General features: G+C 42.5%; 1 protein-coding gene across 1 annotated transcript; it reads left to right on the plus strand.

Moving 5' to 3' along the window:
- Positions 1-727: 727 nt before the first annotated feature.
- On the plus strand, positions 728-1,764 carry LOC100357429 (olfactory receptor 1L4-like). Its single transcript, XM_002720491.5, has one exon. It carries the CDS (start codon positions 829-831, stop codon positions 1,762-1,764), a length of 936 nt encoding a protein of 311 aa, XP_002720537.1. The 5' UTR covers positions 728-828.
- The last annotated feature ends 15,423 nt before the right edge of the window (positions 1,765-17,187 follow it).

The raw sequence follows: 17,187 nt of genomic DNA on the forward strand, positions 1-17,187 counted from the left end.
GTATTCTATTTGATTGATTTTTACTAGCTTAGCCTACAATCTGAATATGCAGCTTAATAGTGGTAACAGGGTTATCTTCCTTGCCACGATACTGGGGGAAATGACACTCTAACATTCTAGACCCTATATTCTAAATAATATATTCTTACAGTAAGTGAATGTTAGATAAGGATTTCAGTATTGTAATCGGGAAAAATGATATACTCAAAGAACTAATCTCATTAACATTGGTTATTTCTGGTAGCATATCTATCCTGAGTTGCATTCCTGGATCAAAACTATGTAATAAAAGTATCCAGATCATATTATCAAAAAAAATTTAATTTAGAAAGGTTTTCTCTACAGATTTCAGGAAGTTTCATGAATTCTATGATGCCAAAGGTCAGGGATTCATTGAGACCTTTATCTTTGTCCGATTCCCCACTACCACCACCTCCAGAACCATAAGCTGGAGAGGTCCCCCGAATGTGGAACCCAACATCTTTGCTCCAGGAACAAAACAAGGAAGCTAAGGAGTTGGTCAAGGAACAGCCTAGGGCCCATCTCAAAGGGACAAAGGAGAATTCAGACAAACCAGGCCATACAAAGCGCTTAAGATCACCTGGAAACCCTCAGGATGTGATTTGGGAGGCCATGAGAACTGTCTAACTTCCTTTGTTGGATTTTACTTTTTCTGTAATTTCTAATTATAATTTCTAAAAGTGCTTAAACACTAATAGCATTGATCTTGTTTTACAGGCTTGATGTCAGGAAGGAGATGACTTGATCTAACTGCCCTGCACGTCACACCCACAGCCTCTCCAGACCCTGCCCAGGAAACCCAGAGACATGGAGACAAAGAACCACAGCACCAGCACTTCCGGCTTCATCCTCCTGGGCCTCTCTTCCAACCCGCACCTGCAGAGACCCCTCTTTGCCGTCTTCCTCGCCATGTACCTGGTCACCGTGGTGGGGAACGTGCTCATCATCCTGGCCATCCACTCCGACTCCAGGCTCCACACCCCCATGTACTTTTTCCTCAGCAACTTGTCCTTCATGGACATCTGCTTCACAACAGTCATTGTGCCCAAGATGCTCGTGAACTTGCTGTCTGAGACAAAGGCCATCTCCTACGTAGGCTGCCTGGTCCAGATGTACTTCTTCATGGCTCTGGCAAACACGGACAGCTACCTGCTGGCCTCCATGGCCGTCGACCGCCTGGTGGCCATCTGCTACCCCTTGCACTATGACGTGGCTATGAACCCACGACGGTGCCTCTTCCTGCTGCTGGGGTCTTGCACCATCTCCCACCTGCACGCGCTCTTCCGCGTGCTGCTCATGTCCCGCCTGTCTTTCTGTGCCTCCCATGTCATCAAGCACTTTTTCTGTGACACCCAGCCTGTGCTGAAGCTGTCCTGCTCCGACACATCCTCCAGCCAGATCGTGGTCATGACCGAGACCCTGGCTGTCATTGTGACCCCCTTCCTGGGCATCCTCTTCTCCTACCTGCGAATCATCATCGCTGTGCTCAGAATCCCCTCTGCAGCGGGGAAGTGGAAGGCCTTCTCCACCTGTGGCTCCCACCTCACCGTAGTGGCCCTGTTCTATGGCAGTGTCATCTACGTCTACTTCAGGCCCCTGTCCATGTACTCAGTGGTGAAGGACCGGGTGGCCACGGTTATGTACACAGTAGTGACGCCCATGCTCAACCCTTTCATCTACAGCCTGAGGAACAAAGACATGAAGAGAGGCTTGAGGAAATTAAGGGAGAGAATTTACTCATAGAAAGAACCACAACTGGGCCACAATATCTAAGGGGTTATCAGGTTATCTTTCCTTCTTACCCATTCTCCACAGAACACTCAAAAGTGTCATGAGAAGTGGTTTTGCATTCTTGTGAGAGCTCTGGCCTGGGAAAAACACTTGGTGTCTATTAACGGCTTTCACCAAATACATATTCAATCCCTGACCAATTATTACTGCGAACCCAAATTTCAGGAAAATTGTTTTAATCATCCCCAGTAGATTGGCAACATTTTACTGGGATAACGCTGTCTCCAGTGAACTCTTCTATAAACCTAACTGTGGTTAGTACTCAGTGAGTTAAAATTTCTTATTAATTTTCAGTAGAAACTACATGACTCTTATATGACATTGGAAAGAAATCTCAGAAGGGTCACCTAAGAGTTTCCTGAAGCATGGCCTGAAAATTAACAGATAAAGGTTCAAAGATGAGGGAACATGTGTAGGCTATGCATTCGTGTGACAGTAAAACATCCTGTGAGACTGACGGTAAGGAAAATAAGACTGGAAACAGAAGAAACTACAAAATAGCTTTACTCCATTCATCAACACCAAAGTAATGGCAGTGTGGCTTCACAGTGCCTGACTCCCTATCCCCTCACTCTTAATTCTACCTTTCTCCACATGTCAGGCACCTCGATCTGCTGTCCTGTATGCCATGGAAAAAAATGAGTGCCAGCTAGTATTAGTTGGGTTACAAAGCAAAAACAAAAAAGCCCAATGTCATAGGACTTTACAATAGAAAGTCTGTTTCTTGTCCACACTACATACCCACCACAGAAAAGTGTGAGACTGTTTCTCATGTTAAATAATCAGCAATTTAAGATTATGGAGGTACCATCTTTGAAACCATCAATCACCATTCTGAATATTTCCTACTGCTTGAATATTTCACTCTTGAATATTTCATACTGCCAATTAAATAATTAAATAGTTCTGCCTGGGAATGACACACACCACTTCTGAGGCAGAAACCATTGTCCACAACCAATCTAATGATCCCACCCATACACAGGGAGCAGAGAGGGCTTGAAACACTCATATTCCTCTGAGAAAAAGATAAATATTTGATTGACAGCATTAATGACTATTTTATAAATACAGACACACAAACACCTGCTTCAGAAATTCTCCCTTACCATGTTAGTGTCAATATCAACAGTGGCAGGCTAATCCTCTACCTGTGGCACCAGCACCCCGGGTTCTAGTCCCAGTTGGGGTGCCGGATCCTGTCCCTGTTGCCCCTCTTCCAGGCCAGCTCTCTGCTGTGGCCCGGGAGTGCAGTGGAGGATGGCCCAGGTCCTTGGGCCCTGCACCTGCATGGGAGACCAGGAGGAAGCACTTGGCTCCTGGCTTTGGATCAGTGCAACACGCCGGCCATAGTGGTCACTTGGGGGGGGGGGGGTGAAACAACGGAAAAACGAAGACTTTTCTCTGTCTTTCTCTCATACTGTCTAACTCTGCCTGTCAAAAAAAATATCAATAGTGGTGTAAGATTATATTCTCTCTCAAATCCTTCTGCTCAGCTATGACATCGAAGTTCAACAAAGATGAACAGATTTTTTTAATCACAAGTTTGTTATGGCAGGAACCAAATTTGAAAAGATGTCTTTTGGGCTTAAAGATATAAGAACAGCTGTAGGGTGCCCTAATGGAATACCGAGGCTCCAACATAAAGATCCCTGCCATTTCAAGGAAAAAATCAGTTTCCAGTGGCCTTCGTATTTGTACAAGCATACCTGGATTTCACCACTATTTCCCACCAAATACAGTGAAGACACTGCCCTAGAAAACACAAATAATTACTTCCTTTATTCACGTGTGATCACTACATGCCATAGTACTTATGACACACTTATCTAACAAGAGGCTACTGTAGAACACAAGGGACTATGGCCCACACTAATTTATAAAACTAATTAGGGAGGCCGGCACTGTGGCATAGTAGGTTAAGCATCTGCCTGTAGCACTGGTGTCCCATATGGGCGCTGGTTCAAGTCTCAGCAGCTCTACTTCCTATCCAGCTCCTTGCTGATGGGCAGGGAAAGCAGAAGAGAGCCCAAGTTCTTGGGTCCCCGTACCCATGTAGGAGACGTGGAAGAAGCTCCTGGCTTTGGATCAGCCCATTTCCAGTCATTGTGGCTATTTGGGGAGTGAATCAGTGGATGGAAAACACCCCCCTCCTCTGTCTGTAACTCTGCCTCTCAAGTAAATAAATAAAACTTTAAAAAAAAGTAATTAGAAAAAATGGAAATATCAGAAATGAAGGCCTTAATAGTAAGTAATATAAAAAATATAACACAACTCCAGCATCCTACTCAAAGAAAGAGTTGGAGTCCCTGTTGCTCTTTTTCTGATCTATCTGCTAATTCACCAGGGAAAGAAGCAGAAGATGGCCCAAGTGCTTGGGCCCCATCCACCTACATGGGAAACCTGGTTGGAGTTCCAGGTTCCTGGCTTTGGCCTGGTCCAGCCCCAGCCTTTGTGGCCATACAGGAGTGAAGCAGAAGACGGAAGATTCTTTCCTTCTCCGTCTCTCCTTTTCTGTTTGGCACTCTTTCAAAAAATAAAATAAATTTTTTAAAAATTAAAAAAAAGGGGCCGGCGCTGCGGCTCAGTAGGCTAATACTCCGCCTTGCAGCGCCGGCACACCAGGTTCTAGTCCCGGTCGGGGCACCGGATTCTGTCCCGGTTGCCCCTCTTCCAGGCCAGCTCTCTGCTGTGGCCCGGGAAGGCAGTGGAGGATGGCCCAAGTGCTTGGGCCCTGCACCCCATGGGAGACCAGGAGAAGCACCTGGCTCCTGCTTTCGGATTGGTGCGGTGTGCCGGCCACAGTGCACCGGCCGTGGCAGCCATTGGAGGGTGAACCAATGGCAAAGGAAGACCTTTCTCTCTGTCTCTCTCTCTCACTGTCCACTCTGCCTGTCAAAAATAAATAAATAAATAAATAAATGGAAAGCCCTGACAACAGTGTATATTATATATTTACAAAAAGAATATCTGATTGTGAAGACACAAAATTGATACACCATTGGCCCAACTAACAAAAAAAAGAGGGAGAAGAACCTAATCCATGAAATTTGAGAAGAAAAAGGAAATATAACAACAGATACCACAGAAATATAAAGAATAATCAGGAATGACTACAAAGAGCTGTATGCCAACAAATTGGGAAACCCAGAAGAAACGGATAGATTTCTGGACACATATAACCTACCAAAATTGGAACTTTTAGACATAGTAAACCAAAACAGACCAACACCCAAGGTGGAAATTGAATCAGTAATAAAGACTCATCCAACAAAGAAAAACCCAGGACCTGACGGCATCACTGCTGAATTCTACCACTCAATTAAAGATTAACTAATTCCAATTCTTCTCAAGCTATTAAAAAAAATTGAGGCCGGCGCCGTGGCTCACTAGGCTAATCCTCCACCTGAGGCACCGGCACCCTGGGTTCTAGTCCCGGTTGCTCCTCTTCCAGTCCAGCTCTCTGCTGTGGCCAGGGAAGGCAATGGAGGATGGCCCAAGTGCTTGGGCCCTGCACCTGCATGGGAGACCAGGAGGAAGCACCTGGCTCCTGGCTTAGGAGCAGTGCAGTGTGCTGGCCATAGCGGCCATTTAGGGGGTGAATCAACAGAAGGAAGACCTTTCTGTCTGTCTCTCTCTTACTGTCTAAATCTGCCTGTAAAAAAAAAATGAAAGGGAAGGTATCCTTTCAAACTCCTTCTATGAAGCCAGCATTACCTTCGTTCCTGAACCTGAAGAAGATATAACAGGAAAAGAGAACTATAACCAATTTCCCTGATGAACATAGATGCAAAAATCCTCAACAAAATACTAGCAATTTGAATCCAACAACACATTAGATAGATCATTCACCCAGACCAAGGGGAATTTATCCCAGGTATGCAGGGAGGGTTCAACATTCACAAATCAATGTGATACATCACATTAACAAATTGAAGAACAAAAACCATATGGTTATCTCAATAGATGCAGAGAAAGCATTTGATAAAATACAACACCCTTTCATGATGAAAGGGTATACTGGGTAAAGGAACATTCCACAACACAATGAAAGCGATCCATGACAAACCCATGGCCAGAAATCTATTGAATGAGGAAATCCTATTGAATGCTTCCCACTGAGATCCAGAACCAGACAAGAATGCCCACGCTCACCACTGCTATTCAATATAGTTCTGGAGGTTCTAGCTAGATCCATTAGGCAAGAAAAAGTAATCAAAGGGATACAATTTGGGACAAAGGAGGTCAAACTATCCCTATTTGCAGCTGACATGATTCTATATTTAGGGGATTCAAAAGACACTACTAAGAGACAGTTGGAACTCATAGAAGAGTTTGGTAAAGTGGCAGGATATAAAATCAACTCACAAAAATCAATAGCCTTTGTATACACAGACAATGCCATGGCTGAAAAAGAACTTTGCAATAGCTACAAAAAACAATCAGATACCTTGGAAAAGTTTAACCAAGGACATCAAATATCTCTGTGATGGAAATTATAAAACATTAAAGAAAGAAATAGAAGACACAAAAAAATGGAAAAAAATCTTTCATGTTCATGGATTGGAAAAAGCAATTTGTCCATACTATCAGAAGTAATTTACAGATTCAATCAATCAAAATACCAAGGACATTCTTCTAAGATACAGAAAATATGATGCTGAAATTCACATAGAAACACAGAAGACTCTAAATGGCTGAAGCAATCTTATCCAACAAAAACAAAGCTAGAGACATCACAATACCAGATTTCAAGACAAACTAAAGGGCAGTTATAATCAAAACAGCCTGGTACTGGCAAAAAAAACAGGTGGATAGACCAATGGAACAGAATAGAAAGTCCAGAAATCAATCCATACATCTACAACCAATTTATCTTTGACAAAGGAGCTAAAACCAATCCCTGGAGCAAGGAGTCAACAAATGGTGCTGGGAAAACTGGATCTTCACATGCAGAAGTATGAAATTAGTTCCCCACCTTATACCTTACACAAAAATCCATTTACAAAACATCAAAGATCTAAATCTACAACCTGAAACCATCAAATTATTAGAGAACTTTTGGGAAACCTTCAAGACATTGACATAGCCCAAGAGTTCTTGGAAAAGACCCCAGAAGCACAGGCAGGCAATCAAAGCCAAAACTGACAAAATTGACAAATGGGATTACATCAAGCTGAGAAGCTTCTGCAACCTAAAGAAGCACTCAGCAAAGTGAAGAGGCAATCGACAGAATGGGAGAAATTATTTGCAAGCTGTGAAACTGATAAAGGTTTAATATCCAGAATCTATAAAGTTAAGAAAAGGGCAAAGGACTTGAACAGGCATTTTTCAAAAGAGGAAATTCAAATGGCCAACAGACATATGAAAAAATGCTTAGGATCAACAACCACCAGGGAAATGCAAATCAAAGCCACAAGGAGGTTTCACATCATCCCCATTATAATGGCTCCCAAACAACAAATGCTCAAAAGGATGCAGAGAAAAAGGTACGCTAATCTACTGTTAGTGGAAATTGAAACTGGTAAAACCAGTATGGAAGACAGTTTGGATATACTCCAGAAATCTGAACGTAGACCTACCATATGACCCAGCCATCCCACTCCTGTGAACTTACCCAAGGGAAATGAAATCAGCAAATTAAAGAGTTATCTGCACCCCCATGTCATTGCAGCTCAATAGCTAAGACATGGAACCAACCTAAATGCATGTCAACTGAAGACTGCAAATAGAAAATATGGGATATATATTCTATGGAATGAAAAAAAATGAAATCCAGTCATTTGCCACAAAATGGATGCAACGAGAAACCATTATAGTGAAATAAGCCAGTCCCAAAAAGACAAATATCATATGATCCCTGATCTGTGGTAACTAATAGAGTACCTACAAAGGTATCTATAGAAGTGAAATTGACACTTTGTGATGTGATGACTTTGAATAGCCCTTGTCTCCACTGTTAAGGAATAGGGTTTTTTTCATACTATTTGTTGAACTCTTTACTTAGTATAGGGTTAGTCTTAGGTGTATAAAGTTAATTGAAAATAGATTTTAGTAAAAATGAGAATAGGAGAGGGAGGAGGAAGAAGTTTTGGAGTGTGGATGGGAAGAATCACTACATTCCTAATTTGTATTTATAAAATGTATGAAGTTTATATACCCTAAATAAAAGGTTTATAGGTTAAAAAAGAAAAAAATGGAGAAAAATTTAAAAGAACAGTGTTCAGGATCTCTGGGATATCACAGTGAACCAATTTTTGAGGTTGAAAATTCCTGGAGAAATAAAAAAGAGTGGCTTAGAAAACCTATGTCATGCAATAGTAGCAGAAAAATTCCCCAGTTTGGAGAAAGATATGAACTTCCAAAAACAGGAAGTTCATAGGATCCCAAGAAGACATGATCAGAAAGGAAGCTCACCACAACACGTTATAGCCATTTTCAAAAGCATAACACGCCGGCGTCGCAGCTCAGTAGGCTAATCCTCTGCCTTGCGGCACCGGCACACCAGGTTCTAGTCCCAGTTACCCCTCTTCCAGGCCAGCTCTCTGTTGTGGCCAGGGAGTGCAGTGGAGGATGGCCCAAGTCCTTGGGCCCTGCACCCCAGGGGAGACCAGGAGAAGGACCTGGCTCCTGCCTTCGGATCAGGGCAGTGCGCTGGCCACAGCGCGCTGGCCGCAGCGTGCTGGCCGTGGCGGCCATTGGAGGGTGAACCAACGGCAAAGGAAGATCTTTCTCTCTGTCTCTCTCACTGTCCACTCTGTCAAAAAAAAAAAAAAAAAAGCATAACACAAAGAGTACGCTAAAACTTGCAAGAGATAAACACCTGGTCACTTTCAAAGGCACTCCCATTAGATTGACAGCAGATTTCTCAACAGAAACCTTAGAGGCCAGGAGAGAATGGAGAGATATAGCCCAGGTTCTGAAAGAAAAAAACAAACTCTCAACCCAGCGAAGCTCTTTTGCACAAAAGAAGGTAAAATGATGTCTCCCAAGCCAATAGAAAGCAAGCACACTACACAATGCCCACTGTGTGATATTATGGAAAAGACAAAACTATAGAGCCAAAGATCAGTGGTTTAAGAAATTAGCAGGGGAAAGAGAGAGGAATGAATGGAGTAGCACGGATTTTCAGAGCAGTAAAGTTGTCTGGACAGTAGTGATCATGATGGATATGTGATTATATGCTTTTCCAACCCACAAAACATCTGACACCAGAGTGAACCCTAATGTGAGTGTGGTTGATAATGATATGTGCTACTCTAGTGCAGGTGTCCGAAGTGGGGAGGCCATACCTCTGTGGGAACAGGGATATAGGAGAACGCTCTGTAATATTTGATCAAATTGGCTGTGAACCTAAAACTTTTTTAACCCAGTCTATTTCAAAGGAAAATCAAAAACAAGAAACTGCAGGTTGTCACTGCTGTGCCATTTATAGGTGAGGACAATGTGGGTGAGGCTAAATAACTGGCCCAAATTCCACCATTTAGTAATTGGGAGAACTGGGATTCAAATATAAGTATTCTGGCTGAAGAAGCTGAGGCAATGAAAGCTTTATGAAAGTCACCCCAGAATACCAAGTCCCAAATGGATGCTGCAAAATCTTCACAGCTTGTAAGACACAGAGCAGGCATCAGAATCCAGTCGACCTGACTCCAGAGCCTTCAACTCCTTCCTTCTTACAGTACACATTCACCTGGAGACATCCACCACGAGACACAGAACCCCAGGGAGATCAAGGGCCCGAGTCAACTCTGCACACAAGCTTAGACTCACATGTGCACAAGAGTACACACGTGCACACAGAGCACACACATGTCTAGACACACGCACATATGTAGAACACACATGTGCAGGAACATCTGGCATGTGTGAACACACGTGCTGCTGCATGCCTCTAAAACCCTTACTGATTGTAAGAGGCTACCCCTCTGAAGTCCAGTTTCCCTGCAGAGCTCAAAGAAGCCATCAGTAATGTGCTCCCTCCTGGGTAGACTATGGGACCAAAACCCTCAAGGCTCTGACATGGAGAGGGCAGGCCCCTGGGTCTCCCTTTCTGTCACCAATTCCCACTGCAGCAAGAGAAGAACCAGTCCATGTCTGAGGCTCAATCTGCACACCCAGAAGCCTCCTCCTCCAGAGATTCAGAGTCTGATCTTAACCACCTGGCAGCCCCCAGGTCGCTTCAGGACACTGAGACTTCTCTGACAAGTCTTCAGGTAGGCAGTCTCGGGAGAGGGGAATCCTTTGGAAATGGACTGGTGTATCGAAAGCTTCGTGTGGTCTTCCTCTCTTCTCATTACCTCCTCCTCCATCTCAAAAGCCAGGAAACATTTTCTTTCCCTATATATTCCCCCTCTTTCTCTCTCTAGTCAAATAGCAACCATCTGAAGCACCTACTCTGAGTAAAGAGAATTCTAGACACTAACCCCTGCCCTTAAAGGGCACAGCACACATCATACAGCCCAAGACCCACACACTGGACCCCAACAGGAAACGGGGTCTGCAGAGGAGCAAATGAACTGAAAGTCAGGACAAAGGAGGAGTTCTGGGCACACACACAGGAGCTCGACTCCACCACCATCTGACCTTGCAACCTTAGGCAAGTCACTGCGGCCAAGCAAGCCTCACTTTCTGTGTCTGTAAAATAGGGTGCTGTAAAGTCTAAATGACTTAATGTACTTAATTATTGCCGTGTCTGGCAATAACAGGAAGGCAAACTAGCTCACAAGGGGAAAAGTTCCCAAAGTTGGAGATGTGTATGCCAGGGATGGGGCTGCCTCCAGATATGTGAGTTTCTTCTACTAGAAATGTGGAAAATGTGCAACTGCCTATCTGGGATGCTAAAAGGATGAGGTGAACGGTACAAGGATCTCAAACCCCATGATATCCAGGTCAGGTGAAGCTCTGTGAGAATCCACAGCCCCCGTCTCGTGATGAGGACTCTCAGCCTGCACTTTCTGTGTTAATAGCTGCACTAATGAATGCTGGTTGGGCACAGGCGGTAAGAAGGCACCAGGAAGAACTGGAACTTGAAAGCTGAATGCATGGAATTATTGAGAGAGAGACAGAAGCAGGCATCCTAGAAACCAGTGACTCCCAGGAGAAGGCAGGCAGGAGCACAAAGTTCAGCAGCAGGAAGCTGAGAGCAGCTGGGAGCTGCACGACTGGGGTTCACTGAGGGATCAGAGTCTGAAGCTGCCCAGAAAATCTTTCAAAATAAGTAGCGAGTGAGAGACCAGGCTGAGCAACCATCACCTCCGGAGCCAGGAGACATGGGGTAAACAAAGCTCTCATCGAACACAGGAGTCAAAAGCAGTAAGGAGCGATTTCAGAGAGCTGAAAAGGACCCAGTGTAACACAGACCCTGCAGAATCCTTGTGCAGACTGTATCTCCAGAAGGACCCTGCACCAACACTGCTCTGTGTGTCTTGCTGCCGGCCCACAGCAAGAGAGCAGCCAGGAGGAGTGCAGCTGGGTTTGAAAAACAGCAGCCTTGGGGAGATGGAGCCTAAGACCAGGTACTGATACTGCAAGATCGGGGAGCTGCGGTTTGTTCAAGATCTGACAAAGCTCAAGTCCAAGGTCCCCCACAGCTTTCCCTTTCTGGAAGCAAAGAGAAGAGTTCACGCGGAATGGGAGTGGGAAGGAAGGAAAGTGTAAAGACCCCAAGGCGGGGCTGCAGAGGATGGAGGAAGAGCAGTGGGTCAGCAGGAGGCTCAAGGCCCGTGGTAGTCAGGACGTCTGCCCACAGAGGACACGCTGGCCTGGTCATCTAGCACACATGTACAGTTTATTTGGTAAAGAGGTTATCAAATCAAACTAAAATACAGAGATGAGAGCCGGCGCCGTGGCTCAATAGGCTAATCCTCCACCTTGCGGCGCCGGCACACCGGGTTCGAGTCCCGGTTGGGGCGCCGGATTCTGTCCCGGTTGCCCCTCTTCCAGGCCAGCTCTCTGCTATGGCCAGGGAGTGCAGTGGAGGATGGACCAGGTGCTTGGGCCCTGCACCCCATGGGAGACCAGGAAAAGCACCTGGCTCCTGGCTCCTGCCAGGATCAGCGCGGTGCGCCGGCTGCAGCGGCGGCCATTGGAGGGTGAACCAACGGCAAAAAGGAAGACCTTTCTCTCTCTGTCTCTCTCTCTCACTGTCCACTCTGCCTGTCAAAAAAAAAAAAAAAAAAAAATACAGAGATGAGTCACTGATAAAAATATTTTTATTCAGGAATCATGAATAGCATTATAATCTGGGACTCACAGAGGAAAGATTGGAGGTTTTGTTCGGACAGAGAAATCTAAGCAAGTTGCTGTCAAATAAAATTCACTGGCGCTTTTGGAGCTGAAGGAGCTGGCAATCTGATTGGCACGCAGCAGCAGCTACTGTGCAAAGCTAGCCGTAAGGTCAGGGCTGGCAGTTCCATCAACCATTGCTAAGTTTAAAGAAATAGTCTTCAAGCCAAGGCAGGCTGTTTGGCTCGATTGGTTGAACTCATGACTTGAGCAACTTTTCCCCTACCCCCATGACCTCTTGGATCTGTTTCAGATGGGTAAGACGAGAGCGTTTTTATTTGTATGCACCATTTCCAAAAGTTACGTAAAGTAGTGTATCATACATCATTGAGAGTCAGCACGCCTAGTTGTGAATCTCTGATACACCACTCGCCAGCTCTGTGATTCTCCGACCCTCAGTCTCCTTATTATAAATTGGGACAATAACGCTACGTAAGTCACTTAAGTGCTATTCTGAGGTTTGAGGTGAGTGCTAGGCACAGAACCCGTCTAGTATTTGTTAGCTAGATTTTTCCCCAGTTCAGTCACTTCCCAGCTGTCCTTGCTCACTCAAGGGAGCAGGTGCATGGATGACGGGTCGCTTTCCCCCAGGATCTTGTGCATCCGACATTTTTCTTCAATTTCAGAAGTGCATTCTGTGCTTTAAATATGCACTCTCTGGTTTCACGTGGGCAGGTGGCTAAGAAAACTGCCCAGATTAGTGTTGAGTAATCAAATAGAGGAAAACCAACCTTAAGTGACAAATGTCCATAGTGTGAGAACATGGACGGAGAAAGCTGAAAAGTATAGAAACAGCCTGTATGTACATCCTGTCAACGAAAGGAATAAATACTTGTTAAGGTGGAGTAGTGAGATTTAAAAGGCATTCCTTAAAAGATAATGAAATCCTGTCTTTTGCAAAAAAAAAAAAAATGGATGCAACTGGAAATCATTATTCTTAGTGAAATAAGTTGGTCCCAAAAAGATAAATATCAAAATACTATATAAGTATATTTTACAATTTGGTCTATACTTAGTAACAAATTTGCATTTTTGATGTGATGTAATAAAAGCTTTTTAAAGTAAAAAAAAGACAAATGTTTTCACTGCTCTGTGGTAACTAACAGACTACAAAAAATGTAATGTATAGGAACAAAATTGACATTTTGAGATCTGATTATTGTTTATAGTCCTTGTATCCACTGTTGAAGAACGGTGGTTTTTTCTTCTTACTATTTGTTGAATTGCTGTTTAGTAAAAGGTTAAGCTTACAACTATGAAATAAACTGAATGTACATCATTGTAAAAATTAAAATAATAAGAAAAGAAGGAGGAAAGAAGGTAGCTGCATGGGTGGGAGGGCAGGTAGTGTGGGAAGTAACACTATGCTTCTAAATATGTATATATGAAACACATGAAATTTGTTCACCTTATATAAATATAAAAATTATATTAAAAATTAATTTTAAAAATTTAAAAAATAAAAGGCATTCCCAACCACTTATGACAAGTCTGTTGCTCAATTCTCATTTCAGTCTCCAAATGATAGGGGCAGGTAGGGTGGAAAGAAACTGACAGGTTCACACCATCATCTCATGGAGGTGATATGAGGAAGTCTGCAATGTTATCATATCTGGCTAAATAGGAAGGAGACCAAGCTACTGCCCCTGAGAAATGTCACATAGGTCTTGGGAATTCTAGATTCAAACCCATAGGTGATCAGACAGCCTGGCACTACCAGGGCAAACAGTGTCCCAGAGGTGAGGCTGAAAGCCAGAGGAAGAAATGGGAAAAGATCCAGAGATTGAAATGATCATACTGCCCAAGAGAGGGATGAAAAATGTCTACCTCAGGCTGGGAGTAGCTATTAAAATTTTCAATATTCGTAAAATTATTTAGCATTTCACAGCACTGAAGTTATTTTAGAATCTGCTATAGGATCTCTGAATCTACCATAGAAATTTTCTCATGAGTACAAAATATGTATTAAAAAAAAGTCTGTGGGAGAAAAAAATGAACTATGGATAATACTATGCCCTTTGTTTATTTAGTGTGTATATACATCCATGCAGAAAAGAAAATCTTTTAAGTATGCATGGAATTCTAGTTCTCCAGCAGTGGAATTATAGGGAATTTAGTGTTTTATATTATAAAATACAAATAAATGTGTTCATTATTTGAAAATGCAAACAATGTAATATAATGTTAAATATTGAAGTTTCTCTCTCCAATCTAACTTCAGAAGGCAACCACATAAAAGGGGATCATCAAAATATTCATGGAAAATACAAATTATGAATAAAATCTCATAACTTTAAAATCTTTTTGCACCAAAATAATCTTTTAATTCCATCTCCATGAACTTTTTGAGATACATTTGTACACATCAACATCAACACAAATACATACAACATAAAGTTGATATTTTCCTCATTAACAGAGAATTATTCTATATTCATCACTCTGTAACTTGATTTTGTCATTTAAAATGTCCCAGTCAGTATTGTAATAATGACAACCCAGCTTAGCACGAAGAGGGAGACCTTAGCCCTCAGACCACCTACATTCAAATTCCAGGTTTACCACTTATGTGGGATCTGCTCATTAACTTTGCTAAACTCTAATTTTTTGTCTGTAAAACTGGAATGATAACAGTGCCCATCTCTTGGGATTTGGGGAAAATATAAAAGATGTGTAAAGCACTAAGCTCGATGTACACACATATTAAGGGTTTAAAAGATGTTGGCAAGTAGTAGAATTATCTAATTTCCTTAGATACTGCATGACATTGAATAAGAAGAATGTACCACAAAATGTTGAACAATTCACCAATTTATGAATATCCAGGTTGTCTCCTCTGTGATCATTTTGTCTGGCTTAATATTACAGGCAACACTACAAGTCAAATATGCCTGTATCTTTGCATTACACAAGTAAATCTATTTCTAAAGGATAGATTTCCATGGTGGTAGCATCAGATAAAGGGCTGCAAATATTCAATTCCACTGCATCCTACAAAAAGTTCATGCTGATTTTCCCTCTTAACTGCCAATACATGATCATCTATTTTCTTTTGGATACTGTAACAAAAATGCATTGCCAATCTGATGAATGAAAACGTATTTCAGACCCATATGTATTTTTTTGATTATAAGTAGGATTGACCATCTTGATATACACCTTCTTTGGCAACTGTGTTAGAGATTGTTTTTCTTGGGAAAATAATATATATTCTAGCTACTCTTATGACCTCTTTTTGTATATTATTCAAATTTTTGAGCACAATATTTTTCACTATGATGTCTACATTTCATATCTCAGTTGGCGTGACTGTCACTATAATATAAAAATTTATTTCTGGCTAAGACTAATTTTATACTCCGCATTTTTACTTTTGAATGGTTTATTCATGTGGGATTTCTTTCTATGTGTGAATAAGATAGAAATCTTGTTTTTTAATCTTCCGCCTGCAGCACCAGCATCCCATATGGGCGCCGGATTCTAGTCCGGGTTGCTCCTCTTTCAGTCTAGCTCTCTGCTGTGGCCTGGGAGAGCAGTGGAGGATGGCCCAAGTGCTTGGGTCCCTGCACCCACATGAGAGACCAGGAAGAGGCACCTGGCTCCTAGTTTTGGATCAGTGTAGCACCAGTCGTAGCGGCCATTTGGGGAGTGAACCAACGGAAGAAAGACGTTTCTCTCTCTCTCTCACGCTGTCTATAACTCTACTGGCTACTTTGGTGAAATTATCCTAAGTTTCACATTTTTCAGATAAATGGCATAGATTTTCTAAGAAAACAATCATACAACCTATAAATAGTGATCATTTCATCTTCTCTTTTTAAAAATATTTATTTATTTTTTGAAAGTCAGAGTTACACACAGAGAGGAAGAGAGAAGGAGACACAGATCTTCCATCTGCTGGTTCACTCCCCAAATGGCCCCAGTGGCCAGGGTCTGGCCAGGTAGAAGCCAGGAGTCAGGAGATCCTTCCAAATCTCCCATGTGGGTGCAGGGGCCCAAGCACTTGAGCCATCTTCTGCGTCTTTTCCAGGTACATTTGCAGGGACCTGGATCAGAAGTGGAAGCAGCCAGATATCAAACTAGCACCATATGAGATACCATTGTCACAGGTGGTGGCTTTACTGGCTCTGCCACAATGGCGACCCCAATGTACTTTATTTCTTTAGTTTTTCCTTTTCAGTGGCTTAGTCTACCATCCAAGCAAAACAGTTTAATAGTCATAAAAGAAGCTACTCAACTATGCCTTTCAATGATATTGGTGGAAATGGGACTCTGACATGCTAAGTTTTATATTCCTGTACCATTTGAATTTGTGAAATAAGAATTTCTATGTTCTGTACTCAGGAAGAAAATTAATATATTTAAACAACTACTCACACTAACATGGGCTATTGGTAGGACTTCATTTTGAGTGGCATCTCTGAGACAAAAATATTTTAGACAAATATATTAGACAATATATATTGGGCAAATAATGTTAGCCAAACAAAAATCTTCAAGCATTGTGAAGATATTTCTCCTAAGGCTTCAGGAAGTCTATGGGAATGCAGTGGGTACCATGGAGCACTAATCAGCTTAGACTCTCATTACTACTCCACTATCACTACCACCTCCCAAACTGTAAGACAGTGAATCACAGACCTCATTCATGGGGAACCATTACATTAAAGCATCTTAATCCAAAGGTAGGTATCAGCATTGTCTTCCACGGAGACATAAATAAAAAGCTAGCAAGCTTGTCAAGAATTAATTCAGGGGGAATATTTGAAATGGAAAAGGAGAATAATTCAGACCAACCGGGTGACATAGAAGTTCGTAAGGACATATGGAAACCCTTTAGTTCCTAATTTAGAGGTCATCCTGGGCATTTTTAAACGATCTTACTGCATTTCATGCATTAATTATTTCTCTGCATTTGCTTAAAGGAAATAGTCTTAAAATTCTAACAAATAAGCGAAGGTTGCTTGTTTTTGTTTTGTTTGTTTTGTTTTGTAGGCTTGATGTTAGGAAGGAGATGACAACAACAAAAAAAGGCAAGGAGATGACCTGATCTAACTGCCCTGCATGTCACACCCACAGCCTCTCCAG

Source organism: Oryctolagus cuniculus, chromosome 1 (assembly GCF_964237555.1).
Source record: "Oryctolagus cuniculus chromosome 1, mOryCun1.1, whole genome shotgun sequence".
Lineage (NCBI taxonomy): Eukaryota > Metazoa > Chordata > Mammalia > Lagomorpha > Leporidae > Oryctolagus > Oryctolagus cuniculus.

Coding starts and splice junctions, on each gene's coding strand:
- LOC100357429 (XM_002720491.5), top strand. CDS start 829: ATGGAGACAAAGAACCACAGCACCAGCACTTCCGGCTTCATCCTCCTG.